The sequence below is a fragment of the Cataglyphis hispanica genome, chromosome 19 (assembly GCF_021464435.1).
Source record: "Cataglyphis hispanica isolate Lineage 1 chromosome 19, ULB_Chis1_1.0, whole genome shotgun sequence".
Classification (NCBI taxonomy): domain Eukaryota; kingdom Metazoa; phylum Arthropoda; class Insecta; order Hymenoptera; family Formicidae; genus Cataglyphis; species Cataglyphis hispanica.
The window spans coordinates 4,918,264-4,946,214 of record NC_065972.1 but is presented as its reverse complement, the minus strand read 5'-3'; the positions used below and the strand labels follow the sequence as shown (position 1 = coordinate 4,946,214).

Below are 27,951 nucleotides of genomic sequence, written 5' to 3'. Positions count from 1 at the left end.
TAATGCGAAGTGAGGTTCCATATAGGTTTACAATTTTCCACGCAAAGCGAGGTTTCACATGTAGGTTACTATAACTTTCCACGTTAATCTATTTCTGATTTAAAACTAAAATTTGGTTTGGGTTTGGTTATATTTTCCGGAAATGGAGAATATATATGTTGTATATATCATATGGAGTTGAATTTAGTTGATAAGTCCTGTTTTACATAATTTTTTTTTATTTCCCGAAGTTGGGACCACGTGCAATTTATTTCTTGCATTAAATAGAATTTATGTGTAAAATTACACATCAATCGGGAGCAGGGGTCATTTGGAAATATACCCTAATTATGTTATAAAATTCATAAAAATCATTTCTTCTTTCAATTTTGATAAAAAATTTTTGATAAAAAACAAAGCAATTTAAAATTTCAACAAAAAAATGGTGATAATTTGGAAACAACATATTTCCGGATCTATATGTTCATCAACTTTTTTTTTGTTTTTGGATCTTCAATCATCTCCTTGCCTTTGATTTCCACTTTTGAAACATCCTGTACAGCATATTGAATTCTGTGACACCCGGTATCCGGTATGGCATTCTACCTCCATGGAAAATGTGCGCGCGCCTTGATGAGTTTTCACGTTTTTTTTACGCGATCGTCAGAAGTCAGGTCAGAATCAAGGATTTGGCTGATCAACCAGGCAGGCCAGGAGAATTGTTGGTGCGACGAGCGCGCACGTGCATACAAGATTCCCTCACGTCCACTTATTATTGTTAGTTAGACAACGAAATGAGTAAAAAACGGAACAGACAGCCAGATGCAGATCCTGATAACAGCGAAGCTTCCACCGAGTCTTGCGAGGAAGCGAGTGCAGGTTAAAAATGCACATATATTCATATGCACAAATAGTACTGGTTTTTATAGATCACTGTAATCTAACCTAAATTTATCCTGATTTTATAGATCAATGTTTCTAGATCCAAGGATTTTTAAATCTTATTTTTTTCTTTACTCTTGGCTTCTTAGATATTTGGATTCTTATCTTTATATTCTATATATCTTCGAATTCTCAGATTAATAAAACGACTCGAAAAATTTTGAATATATATATATACACACACTCAAAATTTTTCGAGTTATTTTATATATATATATACTCGGAATTTATATATATATATATATATATATATATATATATATATACATATATATATAAAATCATGAATTTAGAAATGTAAGAATTCTTCAAGAAATTTGAAATTTCAAAAATATTTATATATATTTTGTGATATCCAAAGAGAGAGAAATATTTATTAAATTTCAAAAAATCAATCTGGACATTTTTCTTTGTTTATAAAAGCCATAAAATAACTTTTTAATCAAATATGCATGTGAATATTTTAATATCAATGATATTAATTGTGTGTCGATAGGTGCAAAATGTTTGCATATAGCAAAGGCTGTCAATCTGAATAAAGTGAAGAAAAACATAAAGAAGACTGGAATAATGAGCGAATGCGTCACTTGTAAGAAAATAGAAGTGGAATTTAAAAAGACAGAGGAAATTGTAAATGATATATTATTTGCAATTAAAACATATAAAAAATATTAAAGTCTAATTTCAAATTGTTTGAACTTGTAGTATATCTCGAAGCCATTGTGGATTTGTCTACAGTGTGGAGAACAAAGTTGTGGCAAAGAGCAAAAACAGCATGCTATAGAACACTATAAGAAGCCCCACAGTGATTGTCATTGCATAGTGATGGATACTCATCATTGGAGTGTTTGGTGCTATCAGTGTGAAATTGAAGTTCGTCCTAATAGCAGGTAAATATGTATATGGACACACATATACACATGCATGTATATGTGTATACATGCATAAGATATATGATATAAGATAATGACAGGAATAATTTATTAATAATTCAAATTTTTGTGTGGTACAAGTACAAAAAAAATATTTAGTATTTAAATCTGCAACTTTTTTTTAAGAATAAAATTATTGTTTCTTTTTGCCTAAATTGATTGTTATTATTTAATATTATATATAAGAAATATTAAAGTAAAGTTATTAAAAGACATATTTTATGTCAAAATTATTTTAGAATAAAATGATATAATTTTGATAGTGATAATGATATAAATTATGTAATGATTTAGATAATAATAATTAATTTTAATTAAAAAAAAACTTTAAAAAAATTGCAAAAGAAGCGTACCCAAACAGTATATGAATGTCTTTTGAATATCTTAAAGATGTTTTACATTTGCTATATTCAGAGGATATTTTGATGGAAATATTATGTTGAAATTATAATATATTTAAACAAAAGTTGAGAAAAGGCTCTAATATTGAATATCTAATAAATTTATTGAAAATACAGAAGAAAACTGAATAATTATTGAATTTATTTTAATATAAATAATAATTCTTTTACAAAATATAATTAAATACTATGAGTATGGAGAAAATTAATGAAGTTCGACTTTGAAAACTAATACAAAATATTGTAATTTTGAAATTTGCAGAAATTTGCAGAAATTACTAAAAATTGCATTATTTCTAAATATTATTTAACTAAAGATTATTGAAATATTGATAACATTTAACTAAAGGTTATTGAAATATTGATAACAGCTATTGATGAAGTTATTGGCTAGTCTTCTAAAATTTAATTCTGAAAACTGCAAAATATATCAAAAATTTCGAATTATAATATATTATTCGAATTTGTAATATATTATTCTAATATTTGTTAATTTTTCAATTTTCTGATTTACAATGAAATTTTCTTTTATATACTATTTATATAGTTTTTTTTATTTAATAAATAATGAAAATCATTGAAGCTTCATAGAAAAATGATGCACCTGTGTGTAATATGAGAGCTTCTTAATATAAAAAAATATTTTTACTTTTTTATAAATATGCATTTTTTTTCTTTTTTGGAGTAAAAAGTTATTGGAAACCATTGAGTTCATCAAGAAATGTGGCACTACATTCCAAATACAACAGTTGAAAACACCAGTAATTCAATGTCAAACAGAGATAATAGCCGATGAGCAGGAGAAAGAGAAGCATAAAATATTAAACAATCTTCCTAAAGTTGGGGTATGTAAATTATGTGTAACATGATTTTCATTTAATTCCACATTACTTCTTGAGAAAATAATCTTTTTAAAGGAATTTTTCTAATTTTTTAAAAATATAAAATATAATATTTAATAATATAATGTGTGTGTACAAAGTACATATAATAATATTTAACAATAAACAAAACTAAATTATACGCATTTATATATACATATACACAATGATATATAAATAACAAGAGAAAGAAAAAGAAAAAGGGAGAGAATATACAATAATAGTTAAAATATTTATAATGGAAAAATTTTCTTAAATAATAGGGTTTAGTAAATCTAGGAAACACCTGCTTCTTCAATGCTGTGCTTCAGTGTCTAGCACAGACTCCTTATCTAATGAAAGTACTGGATGATCTGCGTTTACCTGGACAAAAATTTATCTTACCAGGTGGAAAGCACAAACTTTTTGATGCAGAAGAAGAAGAGGAACTTGTAAGTTTAGTTTTGAAATTTTTTTTATCTCAAGGAAAAAGAAGAAAATCTAGTATTAACAGATTTGATCAATAAAATAATTTATATTTATATTTTCGTTTTTGTTTATCTTATTTTTTATGAGTAATTGCTCTTTTCTATTTTATTTGACTTATAGCCACCGATTGAGGGGACCTTAGAACGATGGGGCAGTTTTACATCAGTCCTTTGCGAAACTCTATCGAAAATGCAAAACACTAATGGCTATCAAATATATACGCCTCTGAATCTCTTGTGTAAACTTAGGAAAAAAACTACGCAATGCGTTGATGGAGGGCAACATGACTCTCACGAATTACTTCGACATTTATTGGAAATAGTGCGGAATGAGGATCTTCGGGTAAGCAAGAAAACTGTCTTATAAAGAAACTGTGAAGCCGAAAATTCTGATTTTGATGAAATTTAGTAAGTAAATGAAATTAGAAATTTTCAGTTGCTACCTAAAAACTATTATATTACAAGGGATGATTTCATCAAAATAGATAGAATGGCTTTTCGCTTTTCTCGATCATTCGATCATCATCTCGAAAATTATTTGAGATATTAAAAAATATTTTATATAAAAGTTTTATGGTAAAAACAGTTCTATTTAATCATATTAATAAAATTTAAAACAAATTTTTTTTTTGGAAACCTTTGATTTTTTTATTTTTTGAAGTCTTTAATTTTTTTATATAAGAAACAAAAAATAAACTTCTGAAAATTTTTTTTAAAATTATATTAATGTTGTTAAAAGGGAAAAATAAATAAATTTAGAAATTTTTAGTTGCCACTCAAAAATGATTTATTTTTGACTATTTTAGGAGATCTATCATATGTAGATTGGTTCTTAGTTTTTTTCGATATATTTTGAAAATAATTAGAGGTATCAAAAAATATTTTCTGCATAAGTTTTATTACAAGAATATTGACTATATTCTATTTGACCACATTAATAAAATTTTTTAAATTCCGAAAAAAATTTTCTTTATAAAAAAAAATTGATATTTTATTAATGTGATTAAATAGAGGTATTTTTACCATGAAATTTTTGTACAAAACATTTTTTATATAAAATAACTTTTTAGATATATTGAGAAAAGCGAAGAAGCCATTGTATATATGAAGGATGATTTCACCTTTAGAATTTGATTAGCTTAGTTTTTAAACAGCAACAAAAAATTTTTAAATTCATTTCTTTCTCCTTCTCTATATGTGCATAAAATTTCATCAAAATTGGAGTTCGCAAAGTTTTCTTATTAATTATATCTTTTAATTTAAATAATTTTTCCTTATTGAAAAATTCTAGTAATGCTACTAGAATTGATTTTTTACTTTTTGGAATATTTTATATTTAAAATAATGTTAGATCATGTGTGATAGCTAATTTAATAAATATCTAGTCTGTTATACTGTTGCAAGAAAGTTAAAAAACCTTTTTTTTTAAAGACAATTTTTAAATGGCTTTAATTTTGTCAAATTGAGTTAAGATCAGCAAAGAATTGTAATGCTTGATATTTCTACTTTCAGAGACTTTCAATTGATTTTAATTATCTCTTTTTTTTTACAAAGTTTCATAATGGAGAAACGACATTCAACTCGACAAACTTTTTTAAAGTTAGTTAATGAATACTAAATGAAAAAAATATAATACAATTTCATTAAATGTATTTTAAAAAGACTTTTAAATGTGCTTTTTTACTAATGGTTGCACAATAATTTATTCTAATTATTCTAATTTATTCATTAATTACAAGAGTATAAAATCAATAAGTCGATTTCACCTTAATCGAAAATAAATCAATGAAAAAAGTCATAGAATCATAAAAAAATGAATTAAAGAGAAAGATCTGCTTTTTACAATCTCTTTAAATTGTAAATCTTTTTTTATTTGGCATTTATTAAATAACTAAAAAGATTAATTGAATCATTGTATGTTTTCTATTATGTAATTTTGTAAAAAATAAAATTTATTAAAATTAATTAAGAAATTCTGTAAATGCGAAGTATATCAAACTTTATAACTTTATATTATTGATCTTAATTTATTTCAATTTAATTTGCAACAAAGTTAATTCTTTTTTTTTTTTGGAAATAGGAAATGGCCTCTAAATATTTTGAGATAATACCGTTATTCTACAAAGATAAATAAATATCTTATATATTATATAAATTAATTTTATATATACTGTAGAGATACCAGATCATAATTCTGAAGGAAGTAGGCTTGAGTGAAAAAACAAAACCGGATTGTGTGGAAAAGAATCTGAAATCTCGGATAAAATTCTATGGCAACCAGGCTAGCACACGATTATTGGGACCAGAAGCTGTATTTCGTGGCGTGTTGGTGTCTACCCTACAGTGTCTGGATTGTCATCATTCGTCGCAACGCACTGAGCCATTTCTAGATCTGAGCCTGCCTGTCACAGCAGACAAACCACAGCCTCCGCTCTTGAAGTAAGAAGAAAATTTCTTATCTTTTCTGTAATACAATAATTAGTTTTTTAAATTGATATAGAACTTATAAAATAGGATATATTATAATTCTGATATTCTATATCAGTGCTCGGAGTTAGTTGCCCTTTTCGGACCGATATTGGAAGCGACGCCTACGGTCCCTCCACTACCGTTTGAGGCTTGGCGGCCAAGCCGCCAATCGCGTGCATAACGCTATGCGTCAGGAGCGTCTCGATCTAAAAAATATGCTGAAACCTTATATATACATATATATATATATATATATATATATATATATATATATATATATATATATACATACAGGGTGTCCGATAATTCGCGGATTACTCTTTAAGGGAAGGTAGAGGGTGTTATTCTGAATAGAAAAGTCCTGTACCATTTTGTGATTTTCTCAATATTTAAGAAAATATTAATTTTAAAGATCAGCCAACGAAGTGCCGCGAAAGCTCGCGGCGCGAAGGTGCCTCCACTGTCAATTGATACTCGATCGCGGCGAAGCAATGGGAGGAGCAGTTTGCGAGCATGCTTCGCTATGGCAACCGAAAAATACACACATAATGCGCGCTCCGTTTTATGTATGTGATCTTTTCATTATGTGTGTAATTTTTGGTTGCCATAGCGAAGCACGCTCGCAAACCGCTCCTCCCATTGCTTCGCCGCGGACCTAGTATCAATTGACAGTGGAGGCATCTTCGCGCCGCGAGCTTTCGCGGCACTTCGTTGACTGATCTTTAAAATTAATATTTCTTAAATATTGAGAAAATCACAAAATGGTACAGGACTTTCTATTCAGAATAATACCTCTACCTTCCCTTAAAGGGTAATCCACGAATTATCGGACACCCTATATATATATATATATATATATATATATATATATATATATATATATATATATATATATATATATATATATATATATATATATACATACATACATATACATATACATATATACAAGATGTCCTAGACCATCTGTACACCCCTTTTCTTTCAAAAACTAAGCATTTTTAGAGAAAAACGTTTTGAACAAAAATTGTATGGCTTTTAGGGGAACATAAGATGGTGTCATTGGTTTGACCTTGGATGGCATCGTTAAGGTCAAGTCAAGGACATCTTTAATTTCTTAAATGGAATCCCCTATTTTGTATTGCATATTCTTATATAAAAGTATTACGATACAATTATCGAAAACTAAATAATTTTCAAGATATTTTATATTAAAATATGTCAGACTAAGATGCAAAATAACTCAAAAAATTCTTAATGAAAAAATACTTTATTATAATGTTTTGAAAAGCTCTCGAGATAAGTTACAAGAATATGCAATAAAAAGTAAGGGTTTCCGTTTAACAAATTAAAGGTATCCTTGACTTGATCTTAACGATGCCATCTAAGGTCAAACCAATAACATCATCTTATGTTCCCCTCAAAAACATATAATTTTTGTTCAAAACGTTTTTCTGTAAAATGCTTAGTTTTTGAAAGAAAAGGGGTACTGGTAGTCTAAGACACTATACACACACACACACATACAGGGTGTCCCAGAATAATGAGGTCAAAACTCGTGTGCTGATAGAGCGGACCAAACTGAAAAGTTCTTTGTCATTTTTTTGTATAACGCTCAATAAGAGAATTATTATTGAGTAAAGTCTGGCTAATCATCGCTGATCTTTAGCCGGGCGCCGTCGGTGAGCCGTGCTGTAACAGCTGAGCGCTCATGCACACTAAAGATCTGGCTAACCACCCTGGGGGACACCCTGTATATAAGGTGCGGTCTCAGCATATTTTTTTAGGTCGTGACGCTCCTGAGGCATAGCGTTATCCGCGATCGGCGGTTCGGCCGCCGAACCTCCGATCGGTAGTAGGGAGAGGCGTCGCTTCCGATATCGGCCCGAAAAGGGCAATTAACTCTGAGCACTGCTCTATATATATTTATGTATATAGAAGGAAGAATAGTGAAATCGAAACCTCTGATGTGATGAACACTCAGCAACGCGATTATCAAGCTCTCGACATGTCTTGGAAGCAGTTAAAAAAAGAAAAGAAGGCAGCTAGAAAAAATCGAAAGATTAAAAGACATGAGAATCATAACAATTATGCATTAAAAGATTCGAGCAAACCCACGGAAACAAATAATGACAACATTCCGAAGTCAGGTTAGTTGTTTTTCATATCATAAACCAATGCTGAAGGTTGCAATTTTCAAGCCAATTTTCGTATTCTCTCACTTACTGCTCTCATTCTATTCGCGTATTAGCAAGCTGCCAGACGCGTTTCTCAAATCTCAAAAATGCTTGCACAGTACAAAAATCAATTTGAAAGTTGCAATTAAATTTTTCTGTTTTACCATACTCTGTAAAAAAAGCTAGCTACTTATGAAAAAAAATTATTTTTTTTACATGATATAAAATGTTTAAAAAAAACATTAATTTTTTAATCTTTAAAACTTATTTTTTTGTGAACAAAATCTTATAGAAGACAAATTATATTTCCAGAAGAGAGTGACGCTGACATAGAGGACAACATCGAAGGGGATCATTCTCATCTAGAAATTGGAGAGTCCGGATACAGTTCAGAGAAAGCATCCGCCGTTACAAGTCCTATATCTCTTACTGATCCTCACCATCATTATCCAAGCAATGACTTCAATAACGATATCAACAATCTGACCAGTCTGGAAGATGGTAATCTGGGTAACAATGCGGACATAACACAAATTAGACATCTGGTGAACATTAACATGTTAACTAGTCCTAGTCCAACCGATGTATCGATGACAGACTCAACTCAAATCAGAATGCTGTCAGAAAAAAGTGACAGGAATGTCGGCTCAGTTAGCTCCGAGAATGAAGCGTCGGCTATGACGTTATCTACCTCCATGATTCCTAATTCTGATGTCACGAGCCCTGAAGTGCCCACTGCAAGTTTAAGTAGCTCGGTTGCTTCTAAAGAAAGCCCCATTAGTCCCGTTAATGATTCAGAAAGGTTGTATATTCAGATGTTTAAATGTTTCAAAAATTTTACACGCAGATATATACACATATATATATAGAGGGTGTCTGATAACTGTTGACACACCCGAAATGTGAAGGTAGATTGAGTCAAACTGAAAAGAAAAGTTTTTTTTTATTCTATAACGCTTAATAAAGAAGTTATTATTGGTTGAAATCTGGTCTATATATATATATATATATATATATATATATATATATATATCTATATATATATATATATATATGAGAGAGAGAGAGAGAGGTAATGTGCGAGAAACTTACCAAGCGCGCGACTCACTGACATCGTCTGGCTAAAAATCAGTGCTGATTGGCCATACTTTATTCAATAATAATTCCTTTATGAAGCGTTGTAGAGGAAACAGGATTACCTTTGGGTGTGTCAAAGTTGCCGGATACCCTGTATATAATTTAAATTCTGAAAATTTATTATTGTCAAATTTAAACAGGTGAAATTTAAATTTTGTAAATTTTAACTCTTAGTAAATTATCACGTTTAATATGAATGTTTGAATATTTCTCTAATTAAAAAATTTTATATTATAGAAACATAACAAATTTGCAAGAGATTCTAATTTTTTATATATTACATTATATATTCAAAAATTTTGAGATTTCTAAATAATGAACTGCATAAGTATGATACTGATGAGCATGATATTTCTTTAGATTGGTTGGTATTGAGACAAAGATGGCAACTACTCCATCAAAGTGCAATAGAAAAAAATATAATAACGGAACTCCTAATAGAGATGATCCCGAAAAACAAGATTTATGTAATGAACTTGGCGATATAATGGTGGGAATGTCTAGAGTGGGAATTTCTGAACATCAATCTGGCAGGTACACAACTAAAGAAGGCGAATGTTCTGTGGAATCATGTTTAAATCAATTTACTGCACTGGAACTAATGACGGGGAGCAACAAAGTAGTGTGTGAAGCATGCACAGCTCGCGAGAAAAAGGTACCTTAAAAAAACAAGAAGTAATGTTTTCAAAAAATTTAATGAAATTTAAAACAAAGTAATCATACTTTGTTTTATGAGCAAGAGTCAATAATTTTTCACTTTTTGGTTTGTTTTTTTTCTTGTTTTAGAATCAGGAGAACTTATCGAAAATGGTATGCACATCGAGTACCAAGCAATATCTAATCTCTCAAGTACCTCCAGTATTGATATTACATCTGAAGAGGTTTCAAACGCAGAGAGTTGGTTTTCGGAAAGTTCTCAAACACGTATCATTTCCGATGTTATTAAATTTAGCACCGGTTTGCACAGATCATAAAAAACCTCGACTCTATGCGCTTTATGGGGTTGTCGAGCATAGTGGGACCGTTCATGGTGGTCATTACGTTGCTTATGTCAAGGTAGATAATATTTGGCTTAATTTAGAAAAAAACTTAGAACTTAGAATAGACTTTAAAATAGAAGGAAATTTTTTATATTAAATAATAAGATTTTATTTATATTAAATAATAAGATATACGGAATTTAAAGTATAATAAAATTAACATTAATTTAATCTAATACTAAAACATTTTACATGATACTTTTTTTGCCAGCAAATAGATAGTATAATAGATACCTAAGCATTTGATTTTCCTAGAGATTAGCAAATATTCTGTTCAATCATGATAATTTATTTCATAAAAAGCTCGCTAAAAAAGAAAATTTTTGAGCACTTAACGGAAAAATAATTTCTTAGAATTAAAACATTAATTTTGGATAGAGAACATTTTAGCTGTCATTTATGTTCTGATTGTACAAAAATCATACAATTTAGTATAATGGCAGATCACGAAAAATTTTTTTACGTTTTCTCTTATTTTCTTTTAGAAAAAAGTTATATATAATTGCTGTTGTATTTTTTGAATGTATGTATAGAAGGCATTTAGTAAAATCTAATTCACAATTACAAAAATAAAACTATGAATAAAAAAAACTATGACAAATAGATTGATAAAAAGTTAGAAAACATGTATGTTAAACACAAGATACTTAGAATAAAAATGATAGGAATAGGATAAAGAATAAGGAACTCAAGATATTTAAGTTAAGAATAAAGATATTAAAAATATAGTTTTAAATGTATAATTTACTAAAAACTTTTTGAAAGCTGTTAAATTCGGAATTATTTGAATTGTTTTTGTGAATAGACAAGACTGCCATTATCACCAGATGATCATCGATGGAATTTTCTTCCTAAGGATAAGGATCTTAAGCTAGATGACAAATCAAATAGTATTAGTTTGGATTCGGAAGAGGAAGCATCGGCGAAAACCGAATCTGTTGTAGAACCACCTCCTGGAAGGTGGTATTATGTATCAGATTCTCGGTAAGTTCTTACTGTTATATCAAAGAAAGATGCCAAATTGTATGCTTATCGTGTACATCAAATTTGAACTATAATACATAGTTTAAAAAAGTATCAATAGATATTTTTTCAAAAAGAGTCATTAATATAAGAATAGTTTTCTGAAAACTTAAAATTCTAAAATCAATAGTTCGTACAAAAAAAAAGATTTTGGAATTAACAAAAATATCTCAAGACAGTTATCATTTTTGGAAATTAATTTTGCTGTTGAAATAGTTGCTTCACTGAAATATTTTATGCGTTTTTTAAACTGCAGCACACAATCGTACTTTATTGCATATTCATATTATATGTATATATTATTTACTGTACTATTCATATTATATATATTATTTACTATACTATTTGAAAAGAATTAGACCCCCCTCCCTCTCCAGAAGTACGCACTTTCACTGAAAATGACCCGAAAAGTTGTAGAGATCATGAAGAACTATCTTTTGGAGACCTTGAACTTGTCCTTGAACTTGGCCTTGAGAGTCAATTGAAGGTCAACTTTGATTTTTTTAATGGAAAGCCCTTTTTAATTCCGGATTTAAAAAGAGCAGGAAATTTTACGTTAAGATACGTTGTTATATCAGTGGTCAAAGTGACCCTTAGGTGTCATTTGGAGGTCAAATTATTGACAGATTATCACACAATATGCAACAGAGGATAGTATCGAGTGAAATGATTCGAACAAAAGTTGTAGAAATCATGAAGGACTATCTTTTGGTAATCTTGAACTTAACTTTGAGGTCGATTTGTTCGAATCATTTCACTCGATATCAGCCTCTGTTGCATATTGTGTGATAATCTGTCAATAATTTGATCTCCAAACGACACTTAGGGATCACTTTGACCACTGATACAACATATCTGAACGTAAAATTTCCCGCTCTTTTTAAATTTGGGGTCAAAAAAGGTTTCCATTTGAAAAATTAAAGTTGATCTTCAATTGACCCTCAAGGTCATGTTCAAGGTCACCAAAAGATAGTTCTTTATGATCCCAACTTTTGTTTGGATCATTTTCAGTGAAAGTGCGTAATTCTGGAGATCAGGGGGGGGTCTAATTCTTTTCGAATACCCTGTATATATTGTATATACTATCTATTGTTCATAACCTTTTTCCCTTAACCGCTTTTTAAACTCCGCGTTTGATTCTATGGAATTAACTTTCTTCCTCTCTATCTCCTCCCTTAAGCTGTTTGCCAACGCTGACATATACTCGTTGGAATCATTATTATCTCCCCTCTCTCCCGCATCTATATTCCTTCACCTTCATCCTCTCATTTTTCTTTACTATAGATACAATCACCCAAAACAAATAGTTATTTAGTTTATTAGTTTTTTTGCTTCCTTATAGAGAAAGCTTTGTTTTTGTGGAAAAATTTTTTTTCTAATTTTGATGCCAATGTGTTTAAAATATTCTAAAACGTCGAAAAAACATATTTTTACAAAATGTCGAGTATGTGTGTATATATGTTTGTATGTGCACCAAAGGACGTGATTCAATTATCTGCCGTAAATTTTAAGATAATGAGCTAAATTTTTTTATATAAATAAAGTATCATTCAAGATTGGTTGGTATTGTACTTGGCTAGAATCGATAAAGGAGTTTATTTTTTATAAAATTTTAAATTCTTCAAGAAAAGGTGTTCTAACTTCCGCAAATTTTGAGATATTTGCTTAAATTTTTTTATATTAATAGAATATCATTAAAGGATGATTGGTATTAAATTTGATGAGAATTGGTAAAAGGGTTTATTTTTTATGAAATTTTGAATTTTTCAATAAATGTATGTACATGCTGTAAGTTCCACAAATTTTTAGATATCAAACTATTATATAATTATTATATTTTTACATTAATAGACCAGCATTAAAGAATGGTTGGTATTGATTTTAATGAAAATTGATGAAAGAGTGATTTTTTATAAAATTTTGAATTTTTCTAAAAAAAAAGACTCGTGTCCTATCGGACCGGTGTCCGATCGGGCCTGTGTCCAATCAGATCGGTGTCTAATTTGCAATCATATGTGTCCGATCGAAAATGTGTCCGATTGAGTTTGTATCCGATCGAATCTGTTTCCGATCGGGAAATTTTGTCGTGTCCGATCCGTAATGTGCGCAAACGGAACGATTTCATAGAATGCATGGCCATTATTTTGCTATTGTATATTGGTTTGATTATTTGGCTTTTGGAATAGGCAATTTTTATTCTATATGAAATAAATTGTCTCATAATTTTTAAACCTGATTAGTGACAATTGTTAATAACTTACATAAGAAATATTTTTTTACACAACACAATTGTAATTGCTTTGCATTACACTCGTTCATGTATACACTGTTACTATGTTTTTCCAAAATTAATTAAGTGGCCAGAGTGTAACGAGTGTAAGGCAAAGCAATTATAATTGCGTTGTATAAAAAACTATTTTTTACGTAAGTCTCATTAAAAATTCATGTCACCAAGATTTCAGATTTGAAAATTATGAGACGATTTATTCGGCGCTGCAAAACTTGTGGTAATACAAAAACTACTATTAATAATAATATTGTTATTTTTATTCCTATTAATAATTTGAAGAACAAAAGTTATAATCTTAATAAATTATTAAATGTTATATTTTCACATTGGTATCAATCACACAATGAATGTAAATATTGTACTGGAAATGATTTTATATTGAAAAATGAAATAACGTTAACAAGAGAGAAGTTATTCTTCATTTAATACTATTTTCATCACAGGATGATAAATTAATGAAAGTACAAAAGTTTAACTTATGATCTGTTTCAACAACTAAAATATTACTAGCTGGATAATTTTATAAGATGCTGAATGCTATACTTTATTATGGTTCATGTATTGATGAAGGTCATTATATAAGTATATGTAGAGAAGGAACATCTAATATTTGGCTCAAAGCTGATGATGCACAAATTGAAAAAAGGCAGTGGCCTAGAGGTGCTAAAGATGTTTATATAATATTTTTACAAAAATTAGCTAATAAATATATAAATATAATATAATAGATAGATAGATATAAATTTACTGAATCCCCTTAGAGTTACAGACTCTTACACAGTACTTACAGCTATCTTAACACTAGCTTACAACTAACTTAATTCTAACTTACATTACTTAATCTCTAACTATCTCTAAACTACCTATACACACACACACACACACGCTATTTGCCCTATTCTAGCTTAGGATCTCCGCTTCCGGCTCATATCATGTATCCAATCCTTTTACACCTCTCAATCACACTCCCACATCAATCCTCTCTCTCTCGCCCACTCTCTCTCTCTCATTCTCTCTACTCTTCTCTCATCTCCTACCTCCTCTCTCTCCATCCCTCCAGTTCCTTCATCTTTCCTACATGCTCTCATGTTTCCTCCTCCACTCCACTAATCTCATTTTCTACTCTCTTCATCCTTCCATGCCAGTTCCCATTCCATTTCCGCCGACTATCCTTCCACTATCCCCATTCCTCTTCATTCTCTCGGCATCCACTTCCCCGATTTTTCCATGTACCTGTTGTATTTTGACTATCCTTTCTCAACGTTCTTTCTTATTCATCTCTATGTCCTCTTTCACGAAATAGCCGAAGTCTAGCATTTCTTCCAATCTTTTCGCCTCTATCTCCACCATACCGATACCCCTGTCTTCAAAGAACCCACATATTTCTTCTTCCCACTTCGATAGATCCTTCTTCCTCTTACTCCTCTCCCTCAACTCTTCCCAACACCTCCTCGCAATCCCACTCTTCCTACCTTTCTCCAACCTTTTCTTGAACCCCCACGCCCTTCTCGCGGCCCTTTCTCTTAATTTCTCCCTCTGCAAATTCCTCCCTTATCATATAGCCCGGTGTTCCCCATTCCACTCCTAACACCCATCTTAAATACCTTTCCTGTAGCTTCTCCAACTCCTTCCTCTCTCTCCATCCCCAAATTTCCACCCCATACCCCATCACCGTCCACACCAGTTTATCGAAGAGCCATAATCTTCTTCCCCAATCGTTCTTAAATTTCCTTTTTCCCAATCCCCAAACCTGACCCACAACGGCACCCTTCCTTAACCTATCTCTTATCTGTGCTCCTGTCCTCCATTCCTCTGCATTACATAACCCAAATAAGAGAATTCTTTTACCTCCTCTATCACCTTCCCTTTCCACCTCCAGCTTACTTTCCTTTCTCTCCCTCCTCCTTTCCTAAACCTTAATATTTTCGACTTCCCTACATTTAACTCCAACCCCTTCTTTTCCAGGTAGCCCTCTAACCTCTCAATCATACTCCTCATTCCATCCTCCTCCTCCGCGATCAAAACCACATCATCCGCATATGCCAAAGTATAAATCTTTATCCCCCCTAACTTAACTCCTCCCCTTCCTCCTCTATTCATTACCTCTTCCATTTCCGCCGTTACCAAATTGAACAAGTGCAGGCTCAATGGACATCCCTGCCTTACTCCCCTTTCTGTCCAAAATCCTGTTCCCAAATTCTCTCCCCTTCTCACCCTATTTCTAGACTCCCTCAAAATATCCTCACTCCTGACCAGCCCTTTCCCCCCCTCTCATCACTTCCACCAATTTTCTCCTATCCACCGAATCAAAAGCTGCTTTGAGATCTCTGAAAAACGCCATTAATTTTCCATCCTTCTTGCTCAATTGCCTATTTACTAAGTAATTCAGCACGAATATGTTATCCATCGTCCCTAACCCCTTCCTGAAACCCGTCTGATTCTGCGGTACCAATCCTTTTTTCTCCACCTCATCGCTCAAATTGCCTGCCAGCACCGAGGCGTACACCTTATAAAGCGTCGGAGTCAGCGACACCCCCCTATACTCTTCTACCCTCTCTCCCTCCCCCTTTTTTAATATTGGCACAATCACCCCCTCACTCCACTCATCTATCCATCCTCTCCCTTCCAGACCCTGTTACATATTCTCCACATCCATTCCTTCCATTCTCCCTCCGTATTCCATTCCGCCGATTCCATCCACCACTTCATTATCCTTCTATCTTCCAATCCATTCCATCCATTCCTGTCCATCCATCCACCTCCTCCATTCCATCCATCCACTCCATTGATCTTCATTCCATTCCACTCCTCCATTCCTATCCTCCTTCATTCCTTCATTCCATTCCATCTTCCCTCTCTTCCTTCCTTCCCTCTATCCTTCTTTCATTCCTTCCTTCATTCCTTCCATTCCTCCTTCCTTCTCCATCCTCCACCTCTTCTCATATCTTTTCCTCCTTCCATTCCTTCCATCCTCCATCTCTTCCTTCTTACTCCATCCTTCCATCCACCTCTCCATCCTTATCCTTCCCCTTCCATTCCTTCCATCCTTCCATCTCCTTCCTTATCTCCAGACTATGCCTGTCCATCCTATCCATCCTCCATCTCCATTCCATTCCATTCCATCCATTTGTCCATTCCCCCCCATCTCCTTCATTCATCCATTGAATATTATCCACCTCCTTTCTATCCATCTCAGCAGCTTCTTTCCCTCCTTGTTAATTCTTTTGTCCTTCGACCTTCTTCCCTCCTCCTCTTCATGTCCTTTTCCTCCCCCTCCCTGTTCTTCCATCCATCATTCCATTTCTTCCTTCCTCCATTCCATTCCTTCTTCCTTCCATTCCACTTCCATTTCCTCCACTTCCTATTAATCCATCCATCTTTTCGTCTTCCTTCCTCTTCCATTTCTTCATTCCTTCCACTTATTCCCTTCCATCTCCCTCCTCCTTTCATTCCTTCCATCCATCCATTTCCTTCCATCCATCCTTCCATTCCATCCATCCACTATCCATTCCACTCTCTTCCTTCCATTCCATCCCTATCCATTCCATCCCTCCTCCATCCTTTCTCATCCTTCCATTCCATCCTTCCACTTCTTCCTTCCATTCCTATCCATTCCTTCCATCCTTCCTTCTCTTCCTCCACTATCCTTCCATCCATTCCTCCCTTCCATCCATCCTTCCTTCCTTTCAAGTTTCTTCATTCCAGACCTCTTCTTTCCTTCATTTCCTTCATCCATTCCTTTCCTCCACCTATCCTTTCCACTTCCATCTCCATTCTCCATTCTTCCACCACTTCCTCCTCCTTCCCTCCACTCCTTTGAACATTATGTTTCTCCTTCTTTCCTTCCTTTGCCTCCTTTCCATTCTGATTTCCATCTCTTTTAACCTATTCCTATCCTCCTTCCCTTCCCCTACTAATCCCTATTCCTTTCCCTCCATATCATTCCATCTTTCTTTCCTTCCATTCTTCCTCCATCTCCTTCCTTCATTTCCATTCCTTCCTTCCATCTCCTTCCATTCTCCTTCCACTCCTTCCATCTTCCACTTCCTTCCAGCTCTTCATCATATTCCTTCCTTCCCTCCACCGTCCACTCCATCCTTCCCTATCCAGATTTTTCCTCTTCTTATCCTTCCTCTTCTCCTTTCCCAACTCCAGTCCTCTCTTCCTTTTCAGAAGCTCCTCTACATTTCCGTAGTTACCTCTTCTTTCTTTCCCTTCCTTCATGGTGAACTGTGCCATCTTGTTCTTCCGCGCCCTCTATGCAAATTTCTATCTCTATCACTAACCGGCCCTACGCTCTCTGATCTATATGCTCTATGGCCTAACTGCCACAATTCTATACCTCCCTTTATGACCCTACATTTGCCCTTACACCTTCCTCCACTTTCCCCTTTCACCTCTCCACACTCTCTCACACCCACGTTGCCACACTATCACACTCACTCCTTTTCCACTCCTCACTTTATTACTCAATAGCTACCAAAACACACACGTCAATTCACCTCGAAGCACCCTACTCGACACCGGAAACGGAAGTCTTAAATATAATATATATTGGATATTATGAAATAAAGAAATAGTTATATAAAAGAATTTTTATTAGAAATAGATTTTTGTAATATCAAACTTGTGATTAATACTTTTAATAATTGCATTTAATAATTGTATTTCTATCAGTTCCACATAAAAGAATGTCTCGTAATGTATTAGCAAATTCATGAACAACGCTTCACGATCTGCATTATTCGTGAACGGTAAAAATATACCCTTACGATTCAAAATAGAATTATAGAACTCACATCTTTTTGCCTTATTTATATAACTAATAAAACTACATGAATAACAACGATTATTCATCAAAAAATTTATAAATATAGATTGTAAATAATAATGTATATTTGTGATACACTAATTTGTAATTATCCGTTATTCTTACATTAAGAGTAGATAAGAAATTTGAAAAATCTGGATATCTATGATAAGCAAAAAGAACTGTCGTATTTTGATGAAAAAAAAAGAATGATATCCCTAAAAAAATTACCCTTTTTCTTACAAAAATAATGATATCAGAAAAGCGCCAAAAGAATAAAAATTTATGCTATAAAATTTATTTCTTTTATTATTATTTAAATAAAACAATTTAATCAAACTTACACCAAAGCAAGATATAAAAACTTTGGCGTGCCCAGATCGCATTAAAACATATTGTCTCAAATTTATTTGTGTGTTATACAACACCTCATATCATGTGAAAATTAATTGCATCGATCATATAATAAAAATATTAGTATATTAAATATTTATATATTATGTTAAATTTTAGTAAGTTTTATACAAGTAGCATATATACAAATTACTAAAATTTTAATTATATATATTATCTACATACATATATATTATCTACATACATATATTATCATTTGCATAGAATATTTTAAACTATATATATTTTTAATATATATTATTATATATATATATATATATATATATATATATATATATATATATATATAATACATATAATATTTATTTATGCTATAAAATTTATTTTTTTTTATTATTATTTAAATAAAAACAATTTAATCAAACTTACACAAAAGCAAGATATAAAAACTTGGCGTGCCCGGGTCGCATAAAAACGTGTACGTTTTATAAATATGTACATTATTTTGATTATTTTGATGTAATATATATAATAATAACACATGTAGATAATATATAAATGTAAATGTATTTATAAATCAAAGTTTTAGTAGACTCGTAAATCATATATTTTTTTGTCACATGCTTTGTATAAAACTCAAAAATTTTATATAAAATATAAATAAATTAAATAAAAATTTTATATATAATATTATATATATATATATATATATATATATATATATATATATATATATATATATATATATATATATATATATATATATATATATATATATATATATATATATATATATATATATGAGCCGTTTATTTTGAAAGTGGCCTAAGTCCATTTATCTTCAAATCGAGATATTTAAGGGTTTGCGTTTCAATGAATTTAAAAATATACGTATAGGACACTAATGAGTCATACTGCTTAAGTGTATCTAAGGGTGTTAAATTTATAGTTCCTATTAAAATAGTGGCAATTATTAAGCGAATAATATGCGTTTTCTTATCAAGAATGGAGTTAGGCCACTTTCAAAATTAACAACCAGATTCATTATAAAATTTGAAGGTGCCCAAGTTCATTCAACATAATTTAAGATGCTTCAAATTGAAAAAAACAATACTGAATTTATTTTACATATCTTTAAAACACTTCAGGAACATAATTTATGCGATTCAATTAACTACATAACGTGCAAAATTACAAACATAAATTTATTACAAAACAATTAACTACTCATCTACATTTTGTGCGTGTGAAAGGGATTTGAAGTAATCATGATGTTCCGGTGGTATATATCGTAATAGGTCCATTATGTCCTTGAATTTTACTGTTGTAATTTGTCTGATATTTTTATACAGTGGTGTCAATACAATATTTTCGAACTTTCTTGGTCTACCCCGACGTGGTAATAAATTCAGGACTTTAAAATTTTCATTCTTATTCATTGATGTCTTATAGAAAATTTTATACGGTTTATTTCTGACAAAACGCATCCAACATATTTTTAGCCAGTTTATTGATTCTCCATCAGAATTTTTTACTCTTTTAAAAATTGCATCTTTTAATAATTTTGTTGATACAAAATCTTCTTGTCTCATTTCATTTACAATAAAATTATTACCTTTCCGACACTTTTTCATAATCTTGTAATAATCTTGGAGAACGAACAGTAAATTATTTTTTTTTAATGACATTTCTACCACGCCAAAATCTCTATCATTTGGTAAAAACGAATGTCCTGATATTAAAAATTTGTGATCTATGATTTCCACATTATTTTCCAAAGATTGGACAATTTTTAACCACATTAAAGCTATTTTAATGTTTCTATTTTGCCCGGTGCACATGTTACTGTAAGCTATAATGTGTCTTTCACTTTTTAAATTTTTAACATGTTTTAGGATGCATGAAACAATTTCTTGAGCACCTCTGGATGCAATAGTTTCATCCCAAACGTACATGTAAACATTATCGTTATGAAAATTGTGAATGCCTAAATTTAGAACATACATATTGCGTTTGTAATATGCTACTGAGGTAGTCAACTTGGGATACGGTAATGCTTTTTGCAAGTCGAACGAGAAAGCAAAATAATAATCTGAATTACGTAATACTTGCTCCTGATCTTGTTTCAGTGAATTCCTAGCTGATTCTGCTAGTCTTAAATGGACATCGTGTTCTTCTGTAAGTTTATTCTTTTCTTCATCATCATTCGATGCTTTAATTTTGATGTTTAATAAGTCGCATTTTTGACATGTATCTTTGCGCGGTTGGTGGAAATGTAAATCAAAATCTTTTTTAAATATTTTTATGTAAGTCCACTCATTAACGGCTTTTATTTTATTTTCCTCGCAATAAAGCTCGTATAAATTAAACATTTTCCTAAGAGTTAGATCAGGGTGTAGATATCTTCTATTAGGATTATGAGATCTAGTATAATGGGATTCAAATTTAGGAAAACTATTAATATGGTTTTGAACATGCTTTTTTCTTTCCTCAGATAATTTTCTTGATGATCCAACCATCATCCCACGTAAATCATTGCCTACATTTGCAGAGTTTAATACTCGTTTTAAGCGACCTTCACTTATTTTAAAAGTATCTAAAAAGAATTTTTTACAGACGGGAACTTTTCCGTTTTTAGAATGCAACAAATATCTAAAACTCCAATTTCTTGGCGAACCTTCTCCGTTTGTTGGACGTCTTCGTTCCACAATTTTGCGCTCGACAGCTTCGTAAAGCAATACATTTTGTTTGTTAAAATTTCCCAAACCCCAAAACTTCTCAAAAATATTCTTTCTTTCTTTTTCATCGTAATTTTTTGTGCATGCATTCCGACAACGGCAATCTTTGTTTTCGAAAATTTTTTCCAGTACAATATTTCCGGTTTGAGTACAATATCTTTTTCCTGAATTCCGTTTAATCTTTCGCACTTTTTGGATGTATGAGTCATCAATTTTTTCTCTATTGTTATTCATATCTTCATCCCCTGAAGACGAATATTGTTCTATAATTCGGTTTCTTTTTCGATTTTTCTTAAAATCATTACTTACTATTTCTTCTTCACTATCTGAACTAAATAATAGTCTTGTTCTGTTCTTCCCCATGGGTGAAATAATTTCTAAAATTTAATATTAAATTTTAAGTTTTATATTAATTAAACGTACTGGTTATTCAATTAACGCAATTGTCCAAAAACTGAGGTTAACTTGTAAATACTAATTAATTAAAATTACCTTCATCACTACTTTCCGACATTATCAATAGTAAATATATCTTGATTATTTAAGTATAAATGGAGTTAGGCCACTTTCAAACTACACGGTTCGATTATTGAATTAATTCTGAAAACTTATGTGTCAAGAATTATCGTATTTGCTCGGATTATAAGCAACCTGAAATGCTTTACTGATAAATAACACAAAGTTGTACATGTAACCATGATAACCGGAAAAAATTGAAAAACGGAGTTAGGCCACTTTCAAAATAAACGGCTCATATACATATATATATAATATTATATATAAAATTTTATTTAATTTATTTATATTTTATATAAAATTTTTGAGTTTTATATAAAGCATGTGACAAAAAATATATGATTTACGAGTATACTAAAACTTTGATTTATAAATACATTTACATTTATATATTATCTACATGTGTTATTATTATATATATTACATCAAAATAATCAAAATAATGTACATATTTATAAAACGTACACGTTTTATGCGACCCAGGCACGCCAAGTTTTTATATCTTGCTTTTGTGTAAGTTTGATTAAATTGTTTTTATTTAAATAATAATAAAAAAAAAATAAATTTTATAGCATAAATTTTTATTCTTTTGGCGCTTTTCTGATATCATTATTTTTGTAGGAAATTTAAATAATTATTTTATACAAAAATATTTTTATTTAAAATGTTTTTATTTAAATTAATATTTTTTACATAGCGCGTGTACTTGGCGCCTTTTTTTATCTTTTTTTAAAAAATATAAATAAATTTGAATTATAGAACTTGAATGGCCACATTTAGAGTAAAGTGCTCTTTATATTGTTTATGTTTTTTCGTTTCTTATATTGTTTTTGAAGAATCCGAAAATAATGTTAAGTTGTGCTAATACAAGTCAGATATGCAATAGTATTTTTCTGAAAATATATCATTATATTATTGTGAAAAGTTTAATAAGCGAAATAAGCTACAAAAATATAATGAAAAATAAGAGTTTCCATTTAAGAAATTGAAGGTAACGATCTTAAACAACTACCCAAGACTAAATCAATGGCACCATCGTATGTCCGTTTCAAAGTCATAAAGCTTTTGAAATATTTTTTTTTAATTTCCGTGATTTTCAGATATTTGCTTATTAAGATTAAAATGAATTATTCGGTATATCTCGTTATAAGAAATATTAATTAAGATTAATTAATAAGAAAAAATTTTTACGTTTTTAAGTTTTTTTTTATGTTTTATATGATATGAATAATTACGCGTGTTTAATTATTATATAAGGTACATTATTTACGAAGTGATGTATCCAAATTTTTAGAGTTTTCCGATCATGCTGAAATTTGCACAAAATGTAGTCCTATCAAAGATAAAATTGCCTAAATTTTTTGACCGGCGACCAAAGAGCTTTTTATTAACATAGACTTGAATTTTCATCATTTGGACCGTCATGTCTAATTTCAAAAGTCGATAAGTTCCAATAGATTATTTTGAGTTTAAAAAACAGATAGTGATTTTGAAAGATCTTTTTACGCCCTTTAATTTTATAATATCAGTTTTTTAGGAAAGTCAATTTATTTAAAATTTTTAAAGAACAAAATAATTTTTTTTTTTTTTTAATTTAAACATTTGATTTTCTTTGAAAAAAATCTTAAAAAAATATAAATTTTCCCCTTTGAAATGAGTCCAAGATCAAGATGGGCAAATTTTTAGTTTGCAAGATACAGTTCACTTTAGAACCGAATGTGTCACTCACGGTGCAACGCTGCTCGAGCGCTGTTGCAAATGTAAACAGATGATTTGATCAGTTCTATTGCTTGTGGTAATCTCTCTTTATTAAATATATAAAATACTGCTAAATACAAAGATTGAAAGAAATATAATTTTATCGACGTCATATCCGATCGATACAAATCAGACAAAGGAATAAAAATCTAAATTACAATTTTTATAATTGTAACCAGTTTTCTAGATATAGTTTCTCAATCATTCTATGATGTACACATATTAAGTTTTTATATAAATAAATAAATAAATAATAATAATACCAAAATAATGCCTGGGGAGTTTACATTGTGATTTTAATTGATTTTTATTATCTTAGTTATATATCTTATTTACAAAAATATAATTTATATACAATATTCTAGTTGAACAAAAATATCAGAATAAAAAAAAGAAGGAGAGAAAAATAAGGAACATGAAATGTATCTCTTTTGTATCACATAACATATATGTTGTTAACTAAAATATCGCGTAAATTATATTTTATAAACAAAATATGTAACTAAAACAACGACAATCACTGAAAATCGCAATGCAAATTCCCCGGGCATTATCTTTTGGTATAAATTTATTATTTTTTTATTTATCTATGTGGGAACATCTATGTGGCAATATTATATCGCTGTTGGTCATATCTGATTTCGTATCTTAAACATATTTACAAATAGCACTTATTTATTGATGATTGCGAGGTTAAGACGAGACCGTTGGAATGAGCGAGGTACAGGTCTTTTGAAATATTAACCGATACACGATTATACTCGACTTTGTATGAAAACAATCGAAGTTTTGAGAGACGGTTTGCGAAAACACAAATAAGTCTCACGAGTCCGAGAGGACAAGTTCTTCTTCATTCGCCGGGCGGTCGACATTACTCTCGTTGTACTCTTATTTATTAAAATAAAGACTTTGCCCCTATTACTCGTAAAATCTATCTTCTCACATCTATTTATGTAGGAACTTATTATATCATAGAATGATTGAGAAACTATATCTAGAAAACTGATTACAGTTATAAAATTTGTTTTTTAAATTTTTTAAATTGTGTCGGAAATAAATTGTGTCGATGATTTTAAATTGTGTTGATAAAATTATATTTTTCTGTTTATTTGTTTAGCATTTATTTTATATATTTAATATATGAGAGAGGTCATCACGGGTCATAAGCAATAAGATATAAGACTGATCAGATCATCTATCTTGCATTTGCAACAACGCCCGAACTGCACCGTGAGTGACTTGATCCTAAAACAAACTGTATCTTGAAAACTATAAATCTATCCATTTTGATTTTGAGTTCATTTTGAAGGAAATTTTTACTTTTTCTAAAAATTTTGTCAAAAAAATCGAAAATGTCTAAATTTGAGAAAAAACAATTTTTATTTTTTTCTTCAAAAATTTGAAATAAATCCTGAATTAAAAAAAAAAAACTAATATTATAAGGTTAAAGAATGTAAAAATCCTTTTGTAACTTGTTGCTATTTGTTTTTTAAAATTGGAGTAATCTGCTGGAACTTACCGACGTTTGAAGTTGAACGTCATGACCCGAATGAAAAAATTCAAGTTTTTGTTAATAGAGAGCCCGTTAGTCGCCAAAAGATTTGGCAATAATATAATAATGACAATTAACACAACTACATTTGATTAATAGCTGTACGTGTGACGTTTGTGATCTAACATGACGATTATTTTAATCGACCAATCAGAAAGTGGAACAAGTTTACGCTTCTCTGATAATTTAAGACTCTACTTTTAATAGGACTACAATTTGTGTAAATTTCAGCATGATCGAAAAACTCTGGACAATTTGGATCACTTTATAAATAATGCTTTGTAACTAAAGCTGTATAAACGGTTACATCTCATCAATTTTTGCTATTTAAATATGTTGCAGAGCAGAATTTTCTGAGTAATTTTTCGCATGAAAGAAGTGGAGGACGGCATTAGTTTAGAAAATATAACAAACTGAAGTTTGACATTAAAGATTGTGTATTAATAATTTGTTATTTTTTGATTAAAAAAAGATGAGATTTTCGCGTGGGCGAGAAAGGGCTTTCCTGCACTTCCGCTCTGAAAAAATTCTAACGTAGCCTATTTTCAGTTTTAATAATAAAGTTGGATTTGGTTAAATTCGATTTTTTTTAATTGGGGATGCAGGAGGAGAGACGATACCTCTCCTCCGCCTACATTCAATAAATAATATTTTTTTATATAGTAAATAATATGTTGAAAACTATCAACGCGCGCGCGAACTGCGAGAAATAGGTGAAATCAATTATTGACAAAATGATTATATACTTATTTTGTAAATATAAACAAAAATTTTTTCCATGTTACTTTACAGGAAATATAACGTATACAAACATCATTGTTTTTAATGTTATTTTATATACTTTTTCTTTACGGAGAGGAATGCATATCCCGCCTCGATGGAGTTCGAAGCTGGGTTATGTGGAACTCACCTCAGGCTTAAACAAACAGTCTGAGGACTATCCACTAAAAGTCCTCCGGGTGGCCTACTCTCAGACAGAATTATGGGCCCCCTTGGCATTTACACTACCTCAGGGGGATCTTACTTTACATACCTAGAAAGCATTAAAATTGTGAAACTTTAATTTGTTGTATCTCGTAAATCAATGCCATCTTCGGCTTCTTTCTTGCCCAGAATTACTCAGAAAAACTTCCCCTACAATATAAAGTGGCAATAAAATCGATAAGGTGTAATTTTTTTTGCAAATTTATCATATACATATATAGTATAATTTTTCTTATATTATATACTTATATTGTACTTATTTTCAACTTTGGAAAATAAGTACAATATTCAACTTTGGAAAATAATGCCCGTTACATATAACGCTGTTATAATTTCTTTTTTCCGGAAATTATAACAATAACAACGTTACAAACTTTATTTGCAACGAAAAAAGTAATATTGATTTTAATTAAAATAACCTTTATATTTTTTCGATAACAAGAATTTAACAGTTACGTTTACATTACTGTTTGCATCTACGCATGATTTTTACGTAAACAAATACACATAAACAACATTAAAATTTTTCAAAAATTAATAAACAATTTTGATAACATTTAATAACTTTAATGACTTTTATGATAACTTTTATTAAGATCATGCATTTCTATGAACTTTTGCAAATTAAAATTTTAATTCTTAAATTAGCGCATCATGTTTTGATTTTAAAATTGCATAAAGTTAAAGGGGTGCAACAAAAAAGGCGATTTTGATTATATTTTTAAATCTATTAAAAAAAGAAACTATATATTAAAAGAAGAAATTCTTTTTTTTATTTACTTTTATTTATTTACAGAATTTAAATATCTTAAGAAAAAAAGTTTAATGCAATGTTTTTGAAAAGTTTCTCTGATTAAGAGATATTAAGATTTAAAACTATTAACAAAATTATTATATGCTTTATATCGATAATTACGATATTAATTTTGATATTACGATAACAATATCAAATTTATATTGCTTTTGTTATATTTTAATATTAAGAAATATAAATATTTTATAATAATAATGACTAATTATTTTTTTAAATTAATAGTTATTTTTAAAATTTAATAGGTATCGATAAAATTACTTTTTTAAAGTACCATAAAATATTTTCCCAATTTTGCTTATTTTTTCATAATTTTTTTCGATATTAACTTTCAGTTTTCTATTACAGGGTATCGGAAGTGGATGAGAATTCAGTGTTACAAAGTCAAGCATATCTTTTATTCTACGAAAGAATTCTCTGATCCAATCGAACGAAGACAACCCTGAAAATCAAAGGAGTCGCATTTCTGGTTTTCAAGCAAAAAGAAAACGAACTTCTAATGAAAATTTAAATTCTATAATTTTTATATTATACTGCATGTTATTGAATATATGAAGTATGTAATTAATGCCAATAATTTTATTGATTGTATGTACATTGCAAGAAAAAAAACTGGAAACTATTAGAAATATTAAAAACTAAGTTGTTTCTTATGATGCTAATGATAAATATATTAATTATCCATAAAAA

General features: G+C 30.1%; 1 protein-coding gene across 1 annotated transcript; it reads left to right on the top strand.

Annotated features, from left to right (window-relative positions):
* Nucleotides 1-274: 274 nt before the first annotated feature.
* Nucleotides 275-27,951, top strand: LOC126856624 (ubiquitin carboxyl-terminal hydrolase 16). Its single transcript, XM_050605307.1, has 13 exons — nucleotides 275-858; nucleotides 1,418-1,551; nucleotides 1,627-1,811; nucleotides 2,940-3,099; nucleotides 3,399-3,566; nucleotides 3,724-3,945; nucleotides 5,779-6,041; nucleotides 8,010-8,221; nucleotides 8,561-9,050; nucleotides 9,746-10,040; nucleotides 10,172-10,441; nucleotides 11,231-11,409; nucleotides 27,610-27,951. Exons 1-13 carry the CDS (start codon nucleotides 774-776, stop codon nucleotides 27,680-27,682), a joined length of 2,736 nt encoding a protein of 911 aa, XP_050461264.1. The 5' UTR covers nucleotides 275-773; the 3' UTR covers nucleotides 27,683-27,951.

Excerpts from the sequence above, each read along its gene's own strand:
- LOC126856624 (XM_050605307.1), top strand. The coding sequence starts at position 774 with ATGAGTAAAAAACGGAACAGACAGCCAGATGCAGATCCTGATAACAGC. Across the intron at positions 6,042-8,009 it reads CCACAGCCTCCGCTCTTGAA|AAGGAAGAATAGTGAAATCG; the intron begins GTAAGAAGAAAA and ends TTATGTATATAG. Across the intron at positions 10,442-11,230 it reads ATTACGTTGCTTATGTCAAG|ACAAGACTGCCATTATCACC; the intron begins GTAGATAATATT and ends TTTTGTGAATAG.